This window comes from Perca fluviatilis, chromosome 22 (assembly GCF_010015445.1).
Source record: "Perca fluviatilis chromosome 22, GENO_Pfluv_1.0, whole genome shotgun sequence".
NCBI classification, from domain to species: Eukaryota; Metazoa; Chordata; class Actinopteri; order Perciformes; family Percidae; genus Perca; species Perca fluviatilis.
In genome coordinates, this window is record NC_053133.1 from 28,882,285 (window position 1) to 28,901,442 (window position 19,158).

General features: G+C 36.8%; 2 protein-coding genes across 2 annotated transcripts in view; one reads left to right on the plus strand and one right to left on the minus strand.

Annotated features, from left to right (window-relative positions):
• The window catches only part of tmeff1b (transmembrane protein with EGF-like and two follistatin-like domains 1b), a 27,655-nt gene extending 11,838 nt beyond the window's left edge, over positions 1 to 15,817 (plus strand). Inside the window, exons 7-10 of the mRNA XM_039790763.1 lie at positions 11,967 to 12,014; positions 12,107 to 12,227; positions 13,995 to 14,156; positions 15,733 to 15,817. Coding sequence (XP_039646697.1) covers positions 11,967 to 12,014; positions 12,107 to 12,227; positions 13,995 to 14,156; positions 15,733 to 15,817 — 416 coding nt within the window. The remainder of the gene's footprint in view (positions 1 to 11,966; positions 12,015 to 12,106; positions 12,228 to 13,994; positions 14,157 to 15,732) is intronic.
• The window catches only part of LOC120552600 (NACHT, LRR and PYD domains-containing protein 1-like), a 735,215-nt gene that overhangs the window by 505,206 nt on the left and 210,851 nt on the right, over positions 1 to 19,158 (minus strand).

The following is a 19,158-nucleotide window of genomic DNA, read 5'->3' on the forward strand; positions in this document are numbered from 1 at the left end:
AAAATACACACATGCACGTGCATAATACATACATCAATGTGCAAGACACTGTACAACGCACCCTCTGCTGCAGTGACCTGAATTATTCCGGTATCATGTCAGCTAACGTCAAGTCAAACACAAGCCCCGAGGACAGACGGTAGACTGGACTGGGACTTCTTGAGAATTTCGGACATTTAAGTGGCAAATTTACAAGACAAAAACACGCATTTACGAGAAAAAGCTTGGATATTCTCTATATTTCTCTCTTCTATAGAATGTCGAAAAAAGTCATAGTATAGTATGTTGAAAAAAGGGGAAAAAAGTCATAGTATGTTGAAAATAATGCGCATTTGTCAAAAAAAGTGAAAAAAAGACAGTGTAGTATGTTGGAAAAAAATTGATGAAAGTCATAGTACAGTATGTTGAAAAAACGTTATAGTATAGTATGTCAAAAAAAGTCATAGTATAGTATGTCGAAAAAAGTGGAAAAAAAGTCATAGTATAGTATGTCGAGAAAAGTCATAGTATAGTATGTCGAAAAAAGTCATAGTATAGTATGTCGAAAAAAGTCATAGTATAGTATGTCGAAAAGAAGTCATAGTATAGTATGTCAAAAAAAGTCATAGTATAGTAAGTCGAAAAAAGTCATAGTATAGTATGTCGAAAAAAGTCATAGTATAGTATGTCGAAAAAAGTGGAAAAAAAGTCATAGTATAGTATGTCGAAAAAAGTCATAGTATAGTATATCGAAAAAAAGTCATAGTATAGTATGTCGAAAAAAGTCATAGCATAGTATATCGAAAAAAAGTCATAGTATAGTATGTCGAAAAAAGTCATAGTATAGTATATCGAAAAAAAGTCATAGTATAGTATGTCAAAAAAAGTAATAGTATAGTATGTCAAAAAAAGTCATAGTATAGTATGTCAAAAAAAAATCATAGTATAGCAGCATGTTGGCCCCAGGGTTAGCACTGTTGCCTCACAGCAAGAAGGTCCTGTGTTCGAATCCAGGTGGTTCCGGGCCTTTCTGTGTGGAGTTTGTTTGTTCTCCCCATGCTTGTGTGGGTTTCCTCCGGGTGCTCCGGTTTCCCCCACCACTCCAACAACATGTACTAGGTTCTCCAGTCAGTGTCGAAAAAAAGTCATAGTATAGAATGTCAAACAAAGTCATAGTATAGTATGTCAAAAAGAAGTCATAGTATAGTATGTCAAACAAAGTCATAGTATAGTATGTCAAAAAGAAGTCATAGTATAGTATGTCAAAAAAAGTCATAGTATAGTATGTCAAAAAAGTCATAGTATAGTATGTCAAAAAAAGTCATAGTATAGTATGTCAAAAAGAAGTCATAGTATAGTATGTCAAAAAAAGTCATAGTATAGTATGTCAAAAAAGTCATAGTATAGTATGTCGAAAAGAAGTCATAGTATAGTATGTCAAAAAAAGTCATAGTATAGTATGTCAAAAAGAAGTCATAGTATAGTATGTCAAAAAAAGTCATAGTATAGTATGTCAAAAAAGTCATAGTATAGTATGTCAAAAAGAAGTCATAGTATAGTATGTCGAAAAAAAGTCATAGTATAGTATGTCGAAAAAAAGTCATAGTATAGTATGTCGAAAAGAAGTCATAGTATAGTATGTCAAAAAAAGTCATAGTATATAGTATAGTATGTCGAAAAGAAGTCATAGTATAGTATGTCAAAAAAAGTCATAGTATAGTATGTCGAAAAAAGTCATAGTATAGTATGTCGAAAAAAAGTCATAGTATAGTATGTCAAAAAAAGTCATAGTATAGTATGTCGAAAAGAAGTCATAGTATAGTATGTCAAAAAAAAGTCATAGTATAGTATGTCGAAAAAAGTCATAGTATAGTATGTCAAAAAGAAGTCATAGTATAGTATGTCAAAAAAAGTCATAGGTCAAAAAAAGTCATAGTATAGTATGTCAAAAAAAGTCATAGTATAGTATGTCGAAAAGAAGTCATAGTATATAGTATAGTATGTCGAAAAGAAGTCATAGTATAGTATGTCGAAAAGAAGTCATAGTATAGTATGTCAAAAAAAGTCATAGTATAGTATGTCGAAAAGAGTCATAGTATAGTATGTCGAAAAAAGTCATAGTATAGCATGTCGAAAAAAGTCATAGTATAGTATGTCGAAAAAAGTCATAGTATAGTATGTCGAAAAAAGTCATAGTATAGTATGTCAAAAAAGTCATAGTATAGTATGTCGAAAAAAGTCATAGTATAGTATGTCAAAAAAAGTCATAGTATAGTATGTCGAAAAAAGTCATAGTATAGTATGTCAAAAAAGTCATAGTATAGTATGTCGAAAAAAAAGTCATAGTATAGTATGTCAAAAAAGTCATAGTATAGTATGTCGAAAAAAGAGTGGAAAAAAGTCATAGTATATCGAAAAAAGTCATGAGTATAGTATGTCAAAAAAGTCATAGTATGAGTATGTCGAAAAGTCATAGTATAGTATGTCAAAAAAGTCATAGTATAGTATGTCAAAAAGTCATAGTATAGTATGTCAAAAAAGTCATAGTATAGTATGTCGAAAAAAGTGGAAAAAGTCATAGTATATAAAAAAAGTCATGAGTATAGTATTTCAAAAAAGTCATGAGTATAGTATGTCGAAAGAAGTCATAGTATAGTATGTCAAAAAAGTCATAGTATAGTATGTCGAAAAAGTCATAGTATAGTATGTCAAAAAGACCGTATAGTGTATGTCGAAAAAAAGTCATAGTATAGTATGTCAAAAAAAGTCATAGTATAGTATGTCGAAAAAAAGTCATAGTATAGTATGTCAAAAAAAGTCATAGTATAGTATGTCGAAAAAAATTGGAAAAAAGTCATAGTATTTAAAAAAAAAGTCATAGTATAGTATGTCAAAAAAAGTCATAGTATAGTATGTCGAAAAAAGTCATAGTATAGTATGTCAAAAAAAGTTATAGTATAGTATGTCGAAAAAAAGTCATAGTATAGTATGTCAAAAAAAGTCATAGTATAGTATATCGAAAAAAAGTCATAGTATAGTGTGTCAAAAAAGTCATAGTATAGTATATCGACAAAAAGTCATAGAATAGTATTTCAAAAAAAGTCATAGTATAGCATGTCGAAAAAGTCATAGTATAGTATGTCGAAAAAAAGTGGAAAAAGGTCATAGTATAGTATGTCAAAAAAAGTCATAGTATAGTATGTCGAAAAAGTCATAGTATAGTATGTCCAAAAAAAAGTCATAGTATAGTATGTCAAAAAAAGTCATAGTATAGTATGTCGAAAAAGTCATAGTATTGTATGTCGGAAAAAAAGTGGAAAAAAGTCATACTATAGTATGTTGAAAAAAAGTCCTAGTATAGTATGTCAAAAAAAGTCATAGTATACAGTGCCTTGCGAAAGTATTCGGCCCCCTTGAACGTTTCGACCTTTTGCCACATTTCAGGCCTCAAACATAAAGATATAAAACTGTAATGTACAATTATGAAGTGGAACGAAATTCATTGGCTATTTCAAACTTTTTTAACAAATAAAAAACTGAAAAAGTGGGCGTGCAAAATTATTCAGCCCCTTTACTTTCAGTGCAGCAAACTCTCTCAGAAGTTCAGTGAGGATCTCTGAATGATCCAATGTTGACCTAAATGACTAATGATGATAAATAGAATCCAGCGTGTGTAATCAAGTCTCCGTTATAAATGCACCTGCTCTGTGATAGTCTCAGAGGTCCGTGTAAAGCGCAGAGAGCATCATGAAGAACAAGGAACACACCAGGCAGGTCCGAGATACTGTTGTGGAGAAGTTTAAAGCCGGATTTGGATACAAAAAGATTTCCCAAGCTTTAAACATCCCAAGGAGCACTGTGCAAGCGATAATATTGAAATGGAAGGAGTATCAGACCACTACAAATCTACGAAGACCCGGCCGTCCCTCTAAACTTTCAGCTCATACAATGAGAAGACTGATCAGAGATGCAGCCAAGAGGCCCATGATCACTCTGGATGAACTGCAGAGATCTACAGCTGAGGTGGGAGACTCTGTCCATAGGACAACAATCAGTCGTATACTGCACAAATCTGGCCTTTATGGAAGAGTGGCAAGAAGAAAGCCATTTCTTAAAGATATCCATAAAAAAAGTGTCGTTAAGTTTGCCAAAAGCCACCTGGGGAGACACACCAAACATGTGGAAGAAGGTGCTGTGGTCAGATGAAACCAAAATCGAACTTTCTGGCAACAATGCAAAACGCTTATGTTTGGCGTAAAAGCAACACAGCTCATCACCCTGAACACAACACCCCCACTGTCAAACATGGTGGTGGCAGCATCACGGTTTGGGCCTGCTTTTCTTCAGCAGGGACAGGGGAAGATGGTTCAAATTGATGGGAAGATGGATGGAGCCAAATACAGGACCATTCTGGAAGAAAACAATGGAGTCTGCAAAAGACCTAAGACTGGGACGGAGATTTGTCCTCCAACAAGACAATGATCCAAAACATAAAGCAAATTTACAATGGAATGGTTCACAAATAAACATATCCAGGTGTTAGAATGGCCAAGTCAAAGTCCAGACCTGAATCCAATCGAGAATCTGTGGAAAGAACTGAAAACTGCTGTTCACACGCTCTCCATCCAACCTCACTGAGCTCGAGCTGTTTTGCAAGGAGGAATGGGTAAAAATGTCAGTCTCGATGTGCAAAACTGATAGACATACCCTCGCGACTTACAGCTGTAATGCCCGAGCAAAAGGTGGCGCTACAAAGTATTTACTTAAGGGGGCTGAATAATTTTGCACGCCCAATATTTCAGTTTCTTATTTGTTTAAAAGGTTTTAAATATCCAATAAATTTCGTTCCACTTCATGATTGTGTCCCACTTGTTGTTGATTCTTCACAAAAAATTACAGTTTTATATCTTTATGTTTGAGGCCTGAAATGTGGCAAAAGGTCGAAAAGTTCAAGGGGGCCGAATACTTTCGCAAGGCACTGTAGTATGTCAAAAAAAGTCATAGTATTGTATGTCGAAAAAAAGTGGAAAAAAGTCATACTATAGTATGTTGAAAAAAAGTCATAGTATAGTATGTCAAAAAAAGTCATAGTATAGTATGTCGAAAAAAAGTGGAAAAAAGTCATAGAATAGTATATTGAAAAAAAGTCATAGTATAGTATATTGAAAAAAAGTCATAGTATGGTATGTCAAAAAAAGTCATAGTATAGTATGTCGGAAAAAATCATAATATAGTACGTCAAAAAAAGTCATAGTATAGTATGTCGAAAAAAGTCATAGTATAGTATGTCAAAAAAGTCATAGTATAGTATATTGAAAAAAAGTCATAGTATGGTATGTCAAAAAAAGTCATAGTATAGTATGTCGGAAAAAGTCATAGTATAGTATGTCAAAAAAAGTCATAGTATAGTATGTCGAAAAAAATGGAAAAAGTCATAGTATAGTATGTCAAAAAAAGTCATAGTATAGTATGTCGGAAAAAATCATAGTATAGTATGTAAAAAAAAAAGTCGTGCTATAGTATGTCAAAAAAAGACGTAGTATAGTATGACAAAAAAAGTCATAGTATAGTATGTCAAAAAGTGTCAAAAAAAGTCATATTATAGTATGTTGAAAAAAAGTCATAGCATAGTATGTCAAAAAAAGTGGAAAAAAGTCATAGATAGTATGTCGAAAAAGTCATAGTATAGTATGTCGCAAAAAAAGGGGAAAAAAGTCATAGATAGTATGTCGAAAAAGTCATAGTATAGTATGTCCAAAAAAAAGTCATAGTATAGTATGTCAAAAAAAGACGTAGTATAGTATGTCGGAAAAAATCATAGTATAGTATGTCAAAAAAAAAGTCGTGCTATAGTATGTCAAAAAAAGACGTAGTATAGTATGACAAAAAACGTCATAGTATGAGTATGTCAAAAGTGTCAAAAAGTCATATTATGAGTATGTTGAAAAAGTCATAGCATGGTATGTCAAAAAAGTCATAGTATGTCGGAAAAAAAAGTCATAGATAATTATGGCGAAAAGTCATAGTATAGTATGTCCAAAAAAAGTCATAGTATAGTATGTCAAAAAAGTCATAGTATAGTATGTCCAAAAAGTCATAGTATAGTATGTCCAAAAAAAAGTCATAGTATAGTATGTCGAAAAAAAAGTCATAGTATAGTATGTCGAAAAAAGTCATAGATAGTATGTCAAAAAAGTCATAGTATAGTATATTGAAAAAAAGTCATAGTATAGTATGTCGAAAAAAGTCATAGTATAGTATGTCGAAAAAGTCATAGTATTGTATGTCCAAAAAAAGTGGAAAAAAGTCATAGAATAGTATATTGAAAAAAAGTCATAGTATAGTATGTCGAAAAAAGTCGTAGATAGTATGTCAAAAAAGTCATAGTATAGTATATTGAAAAAAAGTCATAGTATGGTATGTCAAAAAAAGTCATAGTATAGTATGTCGGAAAAAATCATAGTATAGTACGTCAAAAAAAGTCATAGTATAGTATGTCGGAAAAAGTCATAGTATAGTATGTCAAAAAAAGTCATAGTATAGTATGTCAAAAAAAGTCATAGTATAGTATGTCGAAAAAAATGGAAAAAGTCATAGTATAGTACGTCAAAAAAAGTCATAGTATAGTATGTCGAAAAAAATGGAAAAAAGTCATAGTATAGTATGTCAAAAAAAGTCATAGTATAGTATGTCGGAAAAAATCATAGTATAGTATGTCAAAAAATGTCATAGTATAGTATGTCAAAAAAAGTCATAGTATGTCGAAAAAAAAGTGGAAAAAAGTCATAGATAGTATGTCGAAAAAGTCATAGTATAGTATGTCCAAAAAAAAGTCATAGTATAGTATGTCAAAAAAAATCATAGTATAGTATGTCAAAAAATGTCATAGTATAGTATGTCGGAAAAAATCATAGTATAGTATGTAAAAAAAAAAGTCGTGCTATAGTATGACAAAAAAAGTCATAGTATAGTATGTCGGAAAAAATCATAGTATAGTATGTCAAAAAATGTCAAAAAAAGTCATAGTATAGTATGTCAAAAAATGTCAAAAAAAGTCATAGTATAGTATGTCGAAAAAAATGGAAAAAAGTCATAGTATAGTATGTCAAAAAAAGTCATAGTATAGTATGTCGGAAAAAATCATAGTATAGTATGTCAAAAAATGTCATAGTATAGTATGTCGGAAAAAATCATAGTATAGTATGTAAAAAAAAAAGTCGTGCTATAGTATGTCAAAAAAAGACGTAGTATAGTATGACAAAAAAAGTCATAGTATAGTATGTCAAAAAAAATCATAGTATAGTATGTCGGAAAAAGTCATAGATAGTATGTCAAAAAAGTCATAGTATAGTATGTCAAAAAAGTCATAGTATAGTATGTCGAAAAAAGTCCTAGTATAGTTTGTCGAAAAAAAGCGGAAAAAAGTCATAGTATAGTATGTCGAAAAAAGGGGAAAAAAGTCATAGTATAGTATGTCGAAAAAAGGGGAAAAAAGTCATATTATGTTGAAAAAAATGCTCATTTGTCAAAAAAAGTGAAAAAAAGACAGTGTAGTATGTTGGAGAAAAAAATGGAAAAAAGTCATAGTATAGTATGTCAAAAAAAGTCATAGTATAGTATGTCAAAATAAGTCATAGTATAGTATGTCAAAAAAGTCATAGTATAGTATGTCGAAAAAAATGGAAAAAGTCATAGTATAGTATGTCAAAAAAAGTCATAGTATAGTATGTCGGAAAAAATCATAGTATATTATGTCAAAAAAAAGTGGAAAAAAAGTCATAATATAGTATATCGAAAAAAAGTTATAGTATAGTATGTCGAAAAAGTGAAAAAATGTCATAGTATGGTATGTTGAAAAAAGTCATAGTATAATATGTCGAAAAAAGGTATAGTATGTCGAAAAATGGTATACTATAGTATGTCGAAAAAAGTGAAAAAAGTCATAGTATAGTATGTCGAAAAAAGTCATACTATAGTATATAAAAAAAAGTCATAGTATAGTATGTCGAAAAAAAGTCATAGTATAGTATGTCGAAAAAAGTCATACTATAGTATATAAAAAAAAGTCATAGTATAGTATGTCAAAAAAAAGTCATAGTATAGTATGTCGAAAAAAAGTGATGGAATACGGTAGAACAATATCACAGAAAAACAAAGAGTGGAAAAATGCATGAATATATTGTTGAATCTGTTAAATTAAATTGGTAGAAATGTACATTACAATGAGCTTGAATTTTATTTTTACTTAATATTATATGAAAGGCACTCAGGAGATTATCCACATTCCACATTAATTTCTCCCCGGCCTTAATTTGAGACCGGCCTTTATTTGTCCGTGTTGACCACGCCCCCGGCCACTATCAGAAGCCCTGCTTTTAATTGACTACCAGTTTTTATTTGAGGAATTACGGTAGTATGTTGACAAAAGTGGAAAAAAAAGTGGAAAAAAGTCATAGTATAGTATGTCAAAAAAAGTGATAAAAAAGTTATAGTATAGTATGTCGAAAAAAGTCGGAAAAAAGTTTAGTATGTTAAAAAAAAGTGAAAAACAAGACATACGGTAGTAAAGTATTTGACAATAAAGTACCTTTACCTTATAGTATGTGGAAAAAAGTCATAGTATAGTATGTGGAAAAAAGTGGAAAAAAAAGTCATAGTATAGTATGTCGAAAAGAAGTGGAAAACAGTCAATTCAATTCAATTTTATTTATAATATCAAATCATAACAAGAGTTATCTCAGGACACTTTACAGATAGAGTAGGTCTAGACCACACTCTATAATTTACAAAGACGCAACAATTCCAGTAATTCCCCCGAGAGCAAGCATTTAGTGTGACAGTGGCGAGGAAAAACTCCTTTTAGGGAGAAACCTGGGACAGACCCAGACTCTTGGTAGGAGGTGTCTGACGGTGCTCGTTGGGGGTGTGATGAACAATGGCAATAATAGTCATAATAAAGGTAATGGAACAAGAGCATAGCAGGACGTAGCAGGGTGTAGCCGGGTGTAGCAGGGCACTGCAGAGCATAGCAGGATGTAGCAGGGTGTAGCAGGGCACTGCAGAGCATAGCAGGATGTAGCAGGGTGTAGCAGGGCACTGCAGAGCATAGCAGGATGTAGCAGGGTGTAGCAGGACGTAACAGGGTGTAGCAGGACGTAACAGGGTGTACCAGGGTGTACGGGGCCAGTGCGCATGTAAGGCGTAGCAGGGGACGTGTCCAGGGTGTACCTGGGTGTAGGGGCCGTAGCAAGGTGTAGCAGGACTAGCAGCGTAGGGGGTGTAGCAGGACGTAATAACAGGGCGGGGATGTAGCTGGAGACAGGGCGTAGCAGGGCACTGCAGGATGTAGCAGGGTGTAACAGCATAGCAGGGGGGGGGAGAACCCCCCGGGTGGGTGCTTTTTTGTGCCCCCAACACATAAGGACTCCGGGGAGTAAGCTCCCAGAGCTAGGTTAGTAACGAGCATTTCTGGGACATGGAAGCACACAGATGGAAAGAGAGAGGAGAGAGGAGCTCAGTGTGTCAAAGGAAGGAAGTCCCCCGGCAGTCTAAAACTATAGCAGCATAATTAAGAGAGACAGGTTTAAGGAGAGGAGCCTGGTCGGGCCAGAACTCTCCCCTGCCGGATCGGGCTGTACTGGCCTTCCTCCCTCTACTTTGATTATATTAATGGTTATATGGTAGATGAATCTGACGGACATGGAGAGAGGCAGAGAAGAGAAGGGGTGCTGTGTCTGAAGATATACACTCTCCCCCGCGGGTCTAGGCAAATGCTGCAACTCCTCACTCCCTAACTATAAGCTTTATAGAAGAGGGGAGTATATATATATCTATACTATGACTTTTTTTCGACATATTATACTATGACTTTTTATGACTTTTTTCGACATACTATACTATTACGTTTTTTCCACTTTTTTCGTCTTACTACATCATGACTTTTTCCAAATTTTTTCAACATAGTATGACTTTTTTACAACATACTACTTAATAGAGATTAAACTCAACCTGAGTTGATGATAAAAGATGAGCCAGGATGAAGAGAGGGCATGTGGAAGAAGAAAAACCACGGAAAAGATAGGGGAGGAAAAACACAGAGAAATGAGAGATATTGAGTTTATCAATAATTCTGAGTCTGTAAATAATGTGGATTATGTTAATATTGTGTTTTTTAGTCTACTTTGTATGTGCCTGCACATTGTGTCAGTGACAATACAATTGAAAAAGGGTGATAGTGAAGAGGAGAGCAGGAGATGAAGGGGAGTTGAGTAAAGATGGAGAAGAAGAGGATAAAACGGAGACTGCTGTTTTTCAGCTCATTTATATTGAATGATGACCTGACCCCAATACACACACACACTGACTCACTCACACACACTCACACACACACAAACACACACACACACTCACTCACTCACACACAGAGACACACACACAGATACACTCACTCACACACAGAGACACACACACACACACACACACATACAGAGACACACACAGATACACTCACTCACACACAGAGACACACACACACACACACACATAGACAGCGACACACACATGCACACACACAAGCACACACACACACACACACACACACACAGACATGCACAAACACACAGACACACACACATAAAAAGACACACACACACACACACACACACACACACACACACACCCAGGGGAATAACTCGGCTGACTGAACGACCACCAACTGGATGACCTTGATTTCTTCATCGTCCTCCTCTTTGTTCTGTCGTTTCCTACCTTCTGATTCGTCGGCGCATCTTTCTCTCCTCTGGTCGGCTCCTCGTCTTCTTCTACTGACCCATTAATCATTTTGTGACCCAATTTCATGGAAAAAGTAGATATGACATTTCATATGGTGTCATAAACCATTCATATGCTGCTTATGGAAGCTAAACAGGGCTGAGACCAAATACCTGAGGAATAGAAAATATAATCACGTACAAAAACGTACGTATCATGTGACGAAAAGACGATTAAATAGATTTATTGAAAAATGATACATGAAATGAAGACTTCAGTCCATCAGTTAGACTCTTTGGTTCATGAGAGTCTGAATCTTGAAAGAAGATATGATTCTCCAGACTCAAGAAAAAAAAGAAAACTCGTGATTTTAGATCTTCTTTAACCCATTTTCAAAGTTTCTATATCAGAAATTTGGATTTCTTTCAACCAAATAGCTCCAAAATAACATTCTTCACAAGTTAAATTAAGGACCAGATCTCTACTTCCATTGAATTGTGCGTGTTGTATTTCATTTCATAGCATTATCCTGACTAAACTTTGACATATCTGTGATTATCCATTACCTTTATTGCTGTGATCTTAACCATTAGTCCAAATCATTCATCATTTCTGCTTTTTTCTTACAAAAAATGAGCTATAATTTCGTATCAATGAGGTTTATTGACCATTAATTCTGAAAAAATAAGTGTAAAACTAACGGAGTTGGTTCTAGTGGTGAAGATACTGATGGTAATGGGGGAATAAAATAGTGCCCAAAAACATTGAAATAAGAATTTAAAATTACATTTAATTTTGACCCGGGAGGACAACATGACATCATCAATCAATCAATCAACTTTATTGATAAAGCACTTTAAAAAGCAACCAACGTCTGCATCAACAAAGTGCTGCACAGGACAAAGTATAAATAATTTAAAACATTTACAACATCTAACATTTAAAACATTAAACTGTTTTCGCAAGGGGTAATACAAGTTGATATGTGTTTATTTCACCATACCCAAAGATTTTGTAATTTAAAAAAAAGCCTTAAATGCACACGAAGTAAACCTGATTGGACCGAAATATGAGATAAATGACACGGGATGTTTGTATTGTTTAATTTGCTCCCACCTACTGTTCATCACCTCCACTTCATCAAAACAAACACACATTATGAAAATAGAGATGGATAATAAGACAGAATATGATTCTTTCTTCTCATGTGTTTTCAGATAAAAGTAGGAAGGATGACAGCGTGAAGACCAAGCCCCCCATCTTCGGTAAGCACTCCTTCGCTGACCGAAGTTTTACAGTGTATTTCTGTAACAGCCAATCAGAGTACAGAGTTTTTCTTCGTTCTTTTTCTTCCCAGCCGTGCCGAAGCCTGGCGAGGGGGAGGAGTTTGAGGACAGCCCCGCCCCCTGCTCGGAAGACTACGCCCAGTTCTGTGAGCACGGCCAGTGTGAGCTGAGACACAACCTGCCCACCTGCAGGTAACACCTGGCCGCTCCTTCTCTCTTCAACCAATCAGGCAGCGCATGACCAAAAAGTCATAGTATAGTATGTCAAAAAAAGTCATAGTATAGTATGTCAAAAAAAGTCATAGTATAGTATGTCAAAAAAAGTCATAGTATAGTATGTCGAAAAAAAAGTCATAGCATAGTATGTTGAAAAAAAGTAATAGTATAGTATGTCGAAAAAAGTCATAGTATAGTATAACGAAAAAGGCATAGTATAGAGCGAAAAAAAATCATAGTATAGTATGTCGAAAAAAAAGTATAGTATATTGTCAGTGAAAAAGTCATAGTATAGTATGGCCAAAAAAGTTCATAGTATAGTAAGTCAAAAAAAGTCATAGTATAGTATGTCAAAAAAGTCATAGTATAGTATATCGAAAAAGTATAGTATAGGTATATGAAAAAAAAGTCATAGTTAGATATCGGAAGAAAAGTCATAGTATTATAGTCGAAAAAAGTCATATAGTATAGTATGTCAAAAAAAGTCATAGTATAGTATACGAAGAAAAGTCATAGTATAGTTAAAAATATAGGTAAGTATAATATTCATAGTATAGTATTCCAAAAAGTCATAGTATAGTATGCGGAAAAAAGTATACTATAGTTCATAGGTATAACAAAAATCATAGTATAGTATGTAAAAAAAGTCATAGGTATAGTATGTCGAAAGAAAGTCATAGTATAGTATGTCGAAAAAAGAGTCATAGTAGGTAACGAAAAGTCATAGTATAGTATATCAAAAACATAGTATAGTAAAAAAAAGTCATAGTATAGTATTAAAAAAAAGTTATAGTATAGTAACGAAAAAATCATAGTATAGTATGTTGAAAAAAAATCATATTATAGTAAGTCAAAAATCATAGTATAGTATGTCGCGAAAAGTAATAGTATAGTATGTCGAAAAAAAATCATTAGTATAGTATGTTGAAAAAAAGTCGTCGTAGTAGTATATGTAAAAAAAGTCATAGTATAGTATGTCGAAAAAAAAGTCATAGTATAGTATGTCGAAAAAAAGTCATAGTATAGTATGTCGAAACAAAGTCATAGTATAGTATGTCGAAAAAAAGTCATAGTATAGTATGTTGAAAAAGTTAGTTTACAATTTCTCCCAAAGCTGAGCAAGCAATTTATTTATTTATTTAATCCCTGTGTGTGTGTGTGTGTGTGTGTGTGTGTGTGTGTGTGTGTGTGTGTGTGTGTGTGTGTGTCTTGTGTGTGTCTGTGTGTGTGTCTGTCTGCGTCTGTCTGTTTTGTGTGTGTGTGTGTGTCTGTCTGTCTGTCTGTCTGTCTGTCTGTCTGTCTGTCTGTCTGTCTGTGTGTCTGTCTGTGTGTGTGTGTGTGTGTGTCTGTCATCTGTCTGTGTCTGTGTGTGTGTGTGTGTGTCTGTCTGTCTGTCGTCTGTGTGTGTCTGTCGTCTGTGTGTGTCTGTCGTCTGTGTGTGTGTGTCTGTCGTCTGTGTGTGTGTGTGTGTCTGTCTGTCTGTCTGTCTGTCTGTGTGTGTGTTTGTCTGTGTGTGTGTTGTGTGTGTGTCTGTCATCTGTCTGTGTCTGTGTGTGTGTGTGTGTCTGTTTGTCTGTCGTCTGTGTGTGTCTGTCGTCTGTGTGTGTCTGTCGTCTGTGTGTGTGTGTCTGTGGTCTTTTGTGTGTGTGTGTCTGTCATCTGTCTGTGTGTGTGTGTGTGTGTCTGTCATCTGTCTGTGTGTGTGTGTGTGTGTGTGTGTGTGTGTGTGTGTGTGTGTCTCAGGTGTGAGGCAGCGTACGGTGGTCCCCAGTGTGACCAGCTGCTGGACTTTAACATCCTGTACGTGGTGCCCAGCGGTCAGAAGCTGCACTACGTGCTCATCGCCGCCATCATCGGCGCCGTTCAGATCGCCGTCATCGTAGCTGTGGTCATGTGTTTCACCAGGTACTCTAATATATATATATATATATATATATATATATATATACTCTACTCTCTACCTATTATACTACAGGTATTCTACTCTCTACCTATTATACACCAGGTACTCTACTCTCTACCTATTATACTACAGGTACTCTACTCTCTACCTATTATACTACAGGTACTCTACTCTCTACCTATTATACTACAGGTACTCTACTCTCTACCTATTATACTACAGGTACTCTACTCTCTACCTATTATACTACAAAGATTATCACTCCTACTACAGGAAGTCACTGTAGCATCACGGCTGTAACAAATATCACAGTAAACGATGACTAAACTTACCTGAAAATCCTTTTTAAATGTAGATATGAACTTATTATAACTGCACACATGAAGAAATATGTCTCGGACTGAGCTGTGATCAAGCATGTATCTGATCACACGACACAAATACCTTCTTTGGCAACATTTAATCCTCCTCGGGTCAAGTTCAAAAAGCTTATATATCAGAAATTTTGGGTTTTCTTTTAACCAAATTGTCAAGGAAATAACGTGGATGGTTCCCTGCGACGCTCTTCACGAGTTAAATAAATGAACAGTCCACTACTTTCATTGGATTTGGGTGAGAAATGAAAAATGAAATGAATGAATTAAACACCACCCAGGACAGCTCCCTCCCTCTGAACTCACACATGCACTGACTTCACTTTACAGTCTTACCCCCCCCCCAACCCCCGGACTTCATCTACCCACATGCTGTGCAATATTTAATATTTAATACTTTTGATAATTCTGTGCAATTTCATTACTGTGCAATATCATTACTTCACACTGTATATGAAATCACATCTATCTTTATATTTTTTATATATGTATATAGCGTCTCAGAACTGTGCACCTTACCCCCCCCTCCCTCTCCAAAAAAGCAGCAAACTTCGAAAAATAGTGACAGACTTTTAAAAAAAAAGTGACAAGAACTTTGAAGAAAAAAGAGAGTAGAAAAAAGTGAGGAAGAAAGGCAAGAATAGGTCAAAACAAACGACAAAACCTTAAAAAAAAAAAAGGTGAAAAAAATCCAAATTCAATCCAATTCAGCCCGGCAACTAGCTGATATGTCAAGACATCATTGTTAACTCAACATGCATACACACACAGACGCACAGAGACATACACACACACACACACACACACACACACACACACACACACACACACACGCGACACACACAGGTGTGCACGCACACCGGACGCATAGAGACATACACACGCACGTGCCCCACACACACACACACACACACAGGCAGGCACACACTACTATTGGCCAGGCGGCCATGCTTACATTTACAGGTCCTATCTCCTAACCTTAACCACTCGAGGTCATTGCCTAACCCCAACCAATCAAGCTGCTATTGAAGGGCGGGTCTTGGCGTGGCCATAGTAGGATTCATAAATTCGCATCCAGGAATGCTGTGTGGACTAGCCAGACCTTCCTCCGCAGCGCTGTGGAGGGGGGTCTGGCGAAGCGAGACTATTTTGAGCGTGTGCGGCTGCGTGTTGTTGACGTGATGTTCCCGTGTGTCTCCTGCAGGAGGTGCAACAAGACGAAGCGCGGGCGGCGACAGAAGCAGCACCTCGGCCACTTCCCATCGGGAACGTCCTCCAGGATGATGTAGCCGCTTTTTTTTCTCTCTCTCTCTTTTTTTTTTTTTTTTTTTTTTTTTTTTTTTTTTTTTTTTTTTTTTTTTTTTTTCTCTCTCTCTCTCTCTCTCGTTTTTATGAAATACAAGAAGTCTACATTTTTCGTACCACACAGACTGACTGCATTTTTTATATCCTGACTTTTTGGTGCCTCTTTTTTTCCCTTTTTTAAAATATTTTTTTTGGATTTCTTAAGGGGCCTTATTTTGAAGATTTTCCTCCAATGTTTGATTTATTTTTTGAATTTTTTTTTTTGCCAATGTTGTCTGCAGATGATTTTATGTTTTCATCAGGCAGAGCGGAGACCTCTCAGACTCTGAAACACTGTGGATCCTCCGGCAGGAAATGAACATTATTTATCTGATTGTATCTTCACTTTGGACCGTCCACATTCAACACGTACAAACTGGGAAAACACAGATTGTCTCTTTGCCGACTGATCTCATGAAGTGGCGTATGTATGACACGCCAATTCGTATGCCATTTTGGCGTGTTATCAAGACGCATACTTTCTTTTTAGCGTATTTATCAACAGCGTTTACGTAGAGGCACTAACTTGGGCTTAGGAGTGAGCATGAGGGGCCTGGAGCATGTTAACCCAGGCTAAGAGCCACTTACTAGGGCCTGGAGGTGAGCCTGAGGGCCCAGGAGGTCAAGGCCCAGCAATAGAGGCACTGACTTGGGCTTGGGAAGGAGCATGAGGGGCCTGGAGCATGTTAACCCAGGCTAAGAGCCACTTACTGGGGCCAGGAGGTGAGGCTGAGGGCCCTGGAGGTCAAGGCCCAGCCATAGAGGCACTGACCTGGGCTTAGGAGTGAGCATGAGAGGCCTGGAGCATGTTAACCCAGGCTAAGAGCCACTTACTGGGGCCTGGAGGTGAGGCTGAGGGCCCTGGAGGTCATGGCCCAGCCATAGAGGCACTGACCTGGGCTTGGGAGTGAGCATGAGAGGCCTGGAGCATGTTAACCCAGGCTAAGAGCCACTTACTGGGGCCTGGAGGTGAGGCTGAGGGCCCTGGAGGTCATGGCCCAGCCATAGAGGCACTGACCTGGGCTTGGGAGTGAGCATGAGAGGCCTGGAGCATGTTAACCCAGGCTAAGAGCCACTTACTGGGGCCTGGCGGTGAGGCTGAGGGCCCTGGAGGTCAAGGCCCAGCCATAGAGGCACTAACCTGGGCTTGAGAGGGAGCATGAGGGGCCTGGATCCATTGACTTACATTACCTTGCGATTGCGTGTGAATTGGCGCCGTAGGGAGTAGTACGAACACAGGACTTTCACCCAGGAGAGCGGGGATCGTGTCCCGCGTGTGGCGTTGCCTAAAGCCAACCCCGTTGGTCTTTTCCTAATCCCAACCGTTTGTCCGTTTCCTGTTTTCCTAAGACCCGTGTGTGACGTAGCCTCGCGATAATGTATCTTTACGCTGTGACGTTGCAGACTGCCATACACGTGGATAGCCCAAAATGCGTACTGATAACACGCCACTTGGCTTAAGAACGTGGGCGTGTATGTTTACGCAAAGTCATGATATCACGTTGTCCATTGACTTACATTACCTTGCGATTGCGTGTGAATTGACGCCGTGGCAAGTAGTATGAAAAGGCGAAAATCTGCGTAGGGAGGTTGGTCCCCCCGACCAACCTCCCTACGCAGATGATGGGTCAAACAACACAGGACTTTCACCCAGGAGACCGGGGATCAGGTCCTGCGTGTCACGGTTCCTCAACCCAACCGTCCGAAAAGCAATTATGCCTGCGTCTTGATAACACGGCAATAATGGCATACGAATTGGCGTGTGATACATACGCCACTTATTGAGATCAGTCCGCTGTATACAGCGTAGACATACAAGCGGATAGCTCAAAATGTGTACAGATAACACGCCACTTGGCCAAAGTGGCGTGTATGTTTACGCAAAGTCATGATGTCACGTTGCTCTTTTGGTTTTTAACCCTGTGGGACGCAGGCTGATGCTGTTTTTAATGCTTGTGTTTAGATTTATAGTTCGAAGGAAGACTTAAAACATTTTTTACTGTTTTATGTGACATACATGTCGGGATCATGGAGGTAATTTAACCACTAATGAACACTTAACTACCGTTTTTTTCCCATGTTTTTGTGTGCAAGTGACTGATTGAAACAGCAATCTTTGACATTGGTCCAGTATTAAGCGTGAACGCTGTAACTGGCAGCCACAGACCGGCCTGTAATGTAACCCTACAGGACTAATGTTCAGCATCAATTAGCGTCCACTAAAAGTTCTGTTGTTGCTGCTGACAGACTCAGATTATTATTCTAAGAGTCTGACAACATTATGGAAAGGATCCCTACAGAGATAGATCTTTAAAACCTATTTAAGACATTTCTGTTTAACCAGAAACAGCTCTGAAGTTGCTAGCGCTAAACCCACCAGACTCCATTTTAAAAAACAATACTTTCAGCGTGTATAGAGCCAACATATTTTAACATGTAAATCTGTAAACTGTGTGTTTATTTTAACCAAAACTAGAGTTGTGATGGTTGGTAAAGTGGAAAGACGACCCATAATGGCTTTTATTAGTTTAATTTAGTTTCTGTCCACTTTGAATGAAGTGTGTTTTACGATGCTAAAATCACTGTTTATTTACATGGAGTCTGGTGGGTTTAGCAAACTCAATTTGGCAGATGTTTTTATGTTTAAAGAAAGGGTCTTACTCTTTAACAGAACGGTCGACCTCCTTAGAAATCCTTTCCATAATGTTGTCAGACACTTAGAATATTAATCTGAGTCTGTCAGCGGCAAAACGAGCACTTTTATGAAGGTAAATACAAGCTGGACAATTGTCCTATTAACTTAAATTGTAGCTTGTTTCTCTGCTGCTGACTGCAGAGATCTCGTTTAATACTGGACCAGTGTCAGAGATTGTTGCTCCAGTCAGTCACTTAGACACAAAAAACACATAGGAACATAGGGTCCAGGTTGAATACTGGAGGGGGCGCTGTGTACCAGGACTACAGGATCATCAGGGACCCCCAGAGCTCTTTGGGGTTTTGTTGCTAAAGTTGTCTCATGTCATCTGGTCCTGCGTCTCACATGGTCAAAAACATATCTTTCATGTATCTCAGATAAACTTTATTTTACTTTTTTTTTGTATTTGTTACGATGAGACGCACCTGAAAACCAAAATGCTGTTTTTTCTACTGCTTGAAAAAAAAAAAATGATGAAAAGGTACACGCTGACATGTACAGGTTGTTGTTATAATTATTTTATTGCATAATTTGTCAGATGACGCCATTCCGGAAATGGATTCCAATGTTGGTTTCTTTTTGTGATGATAA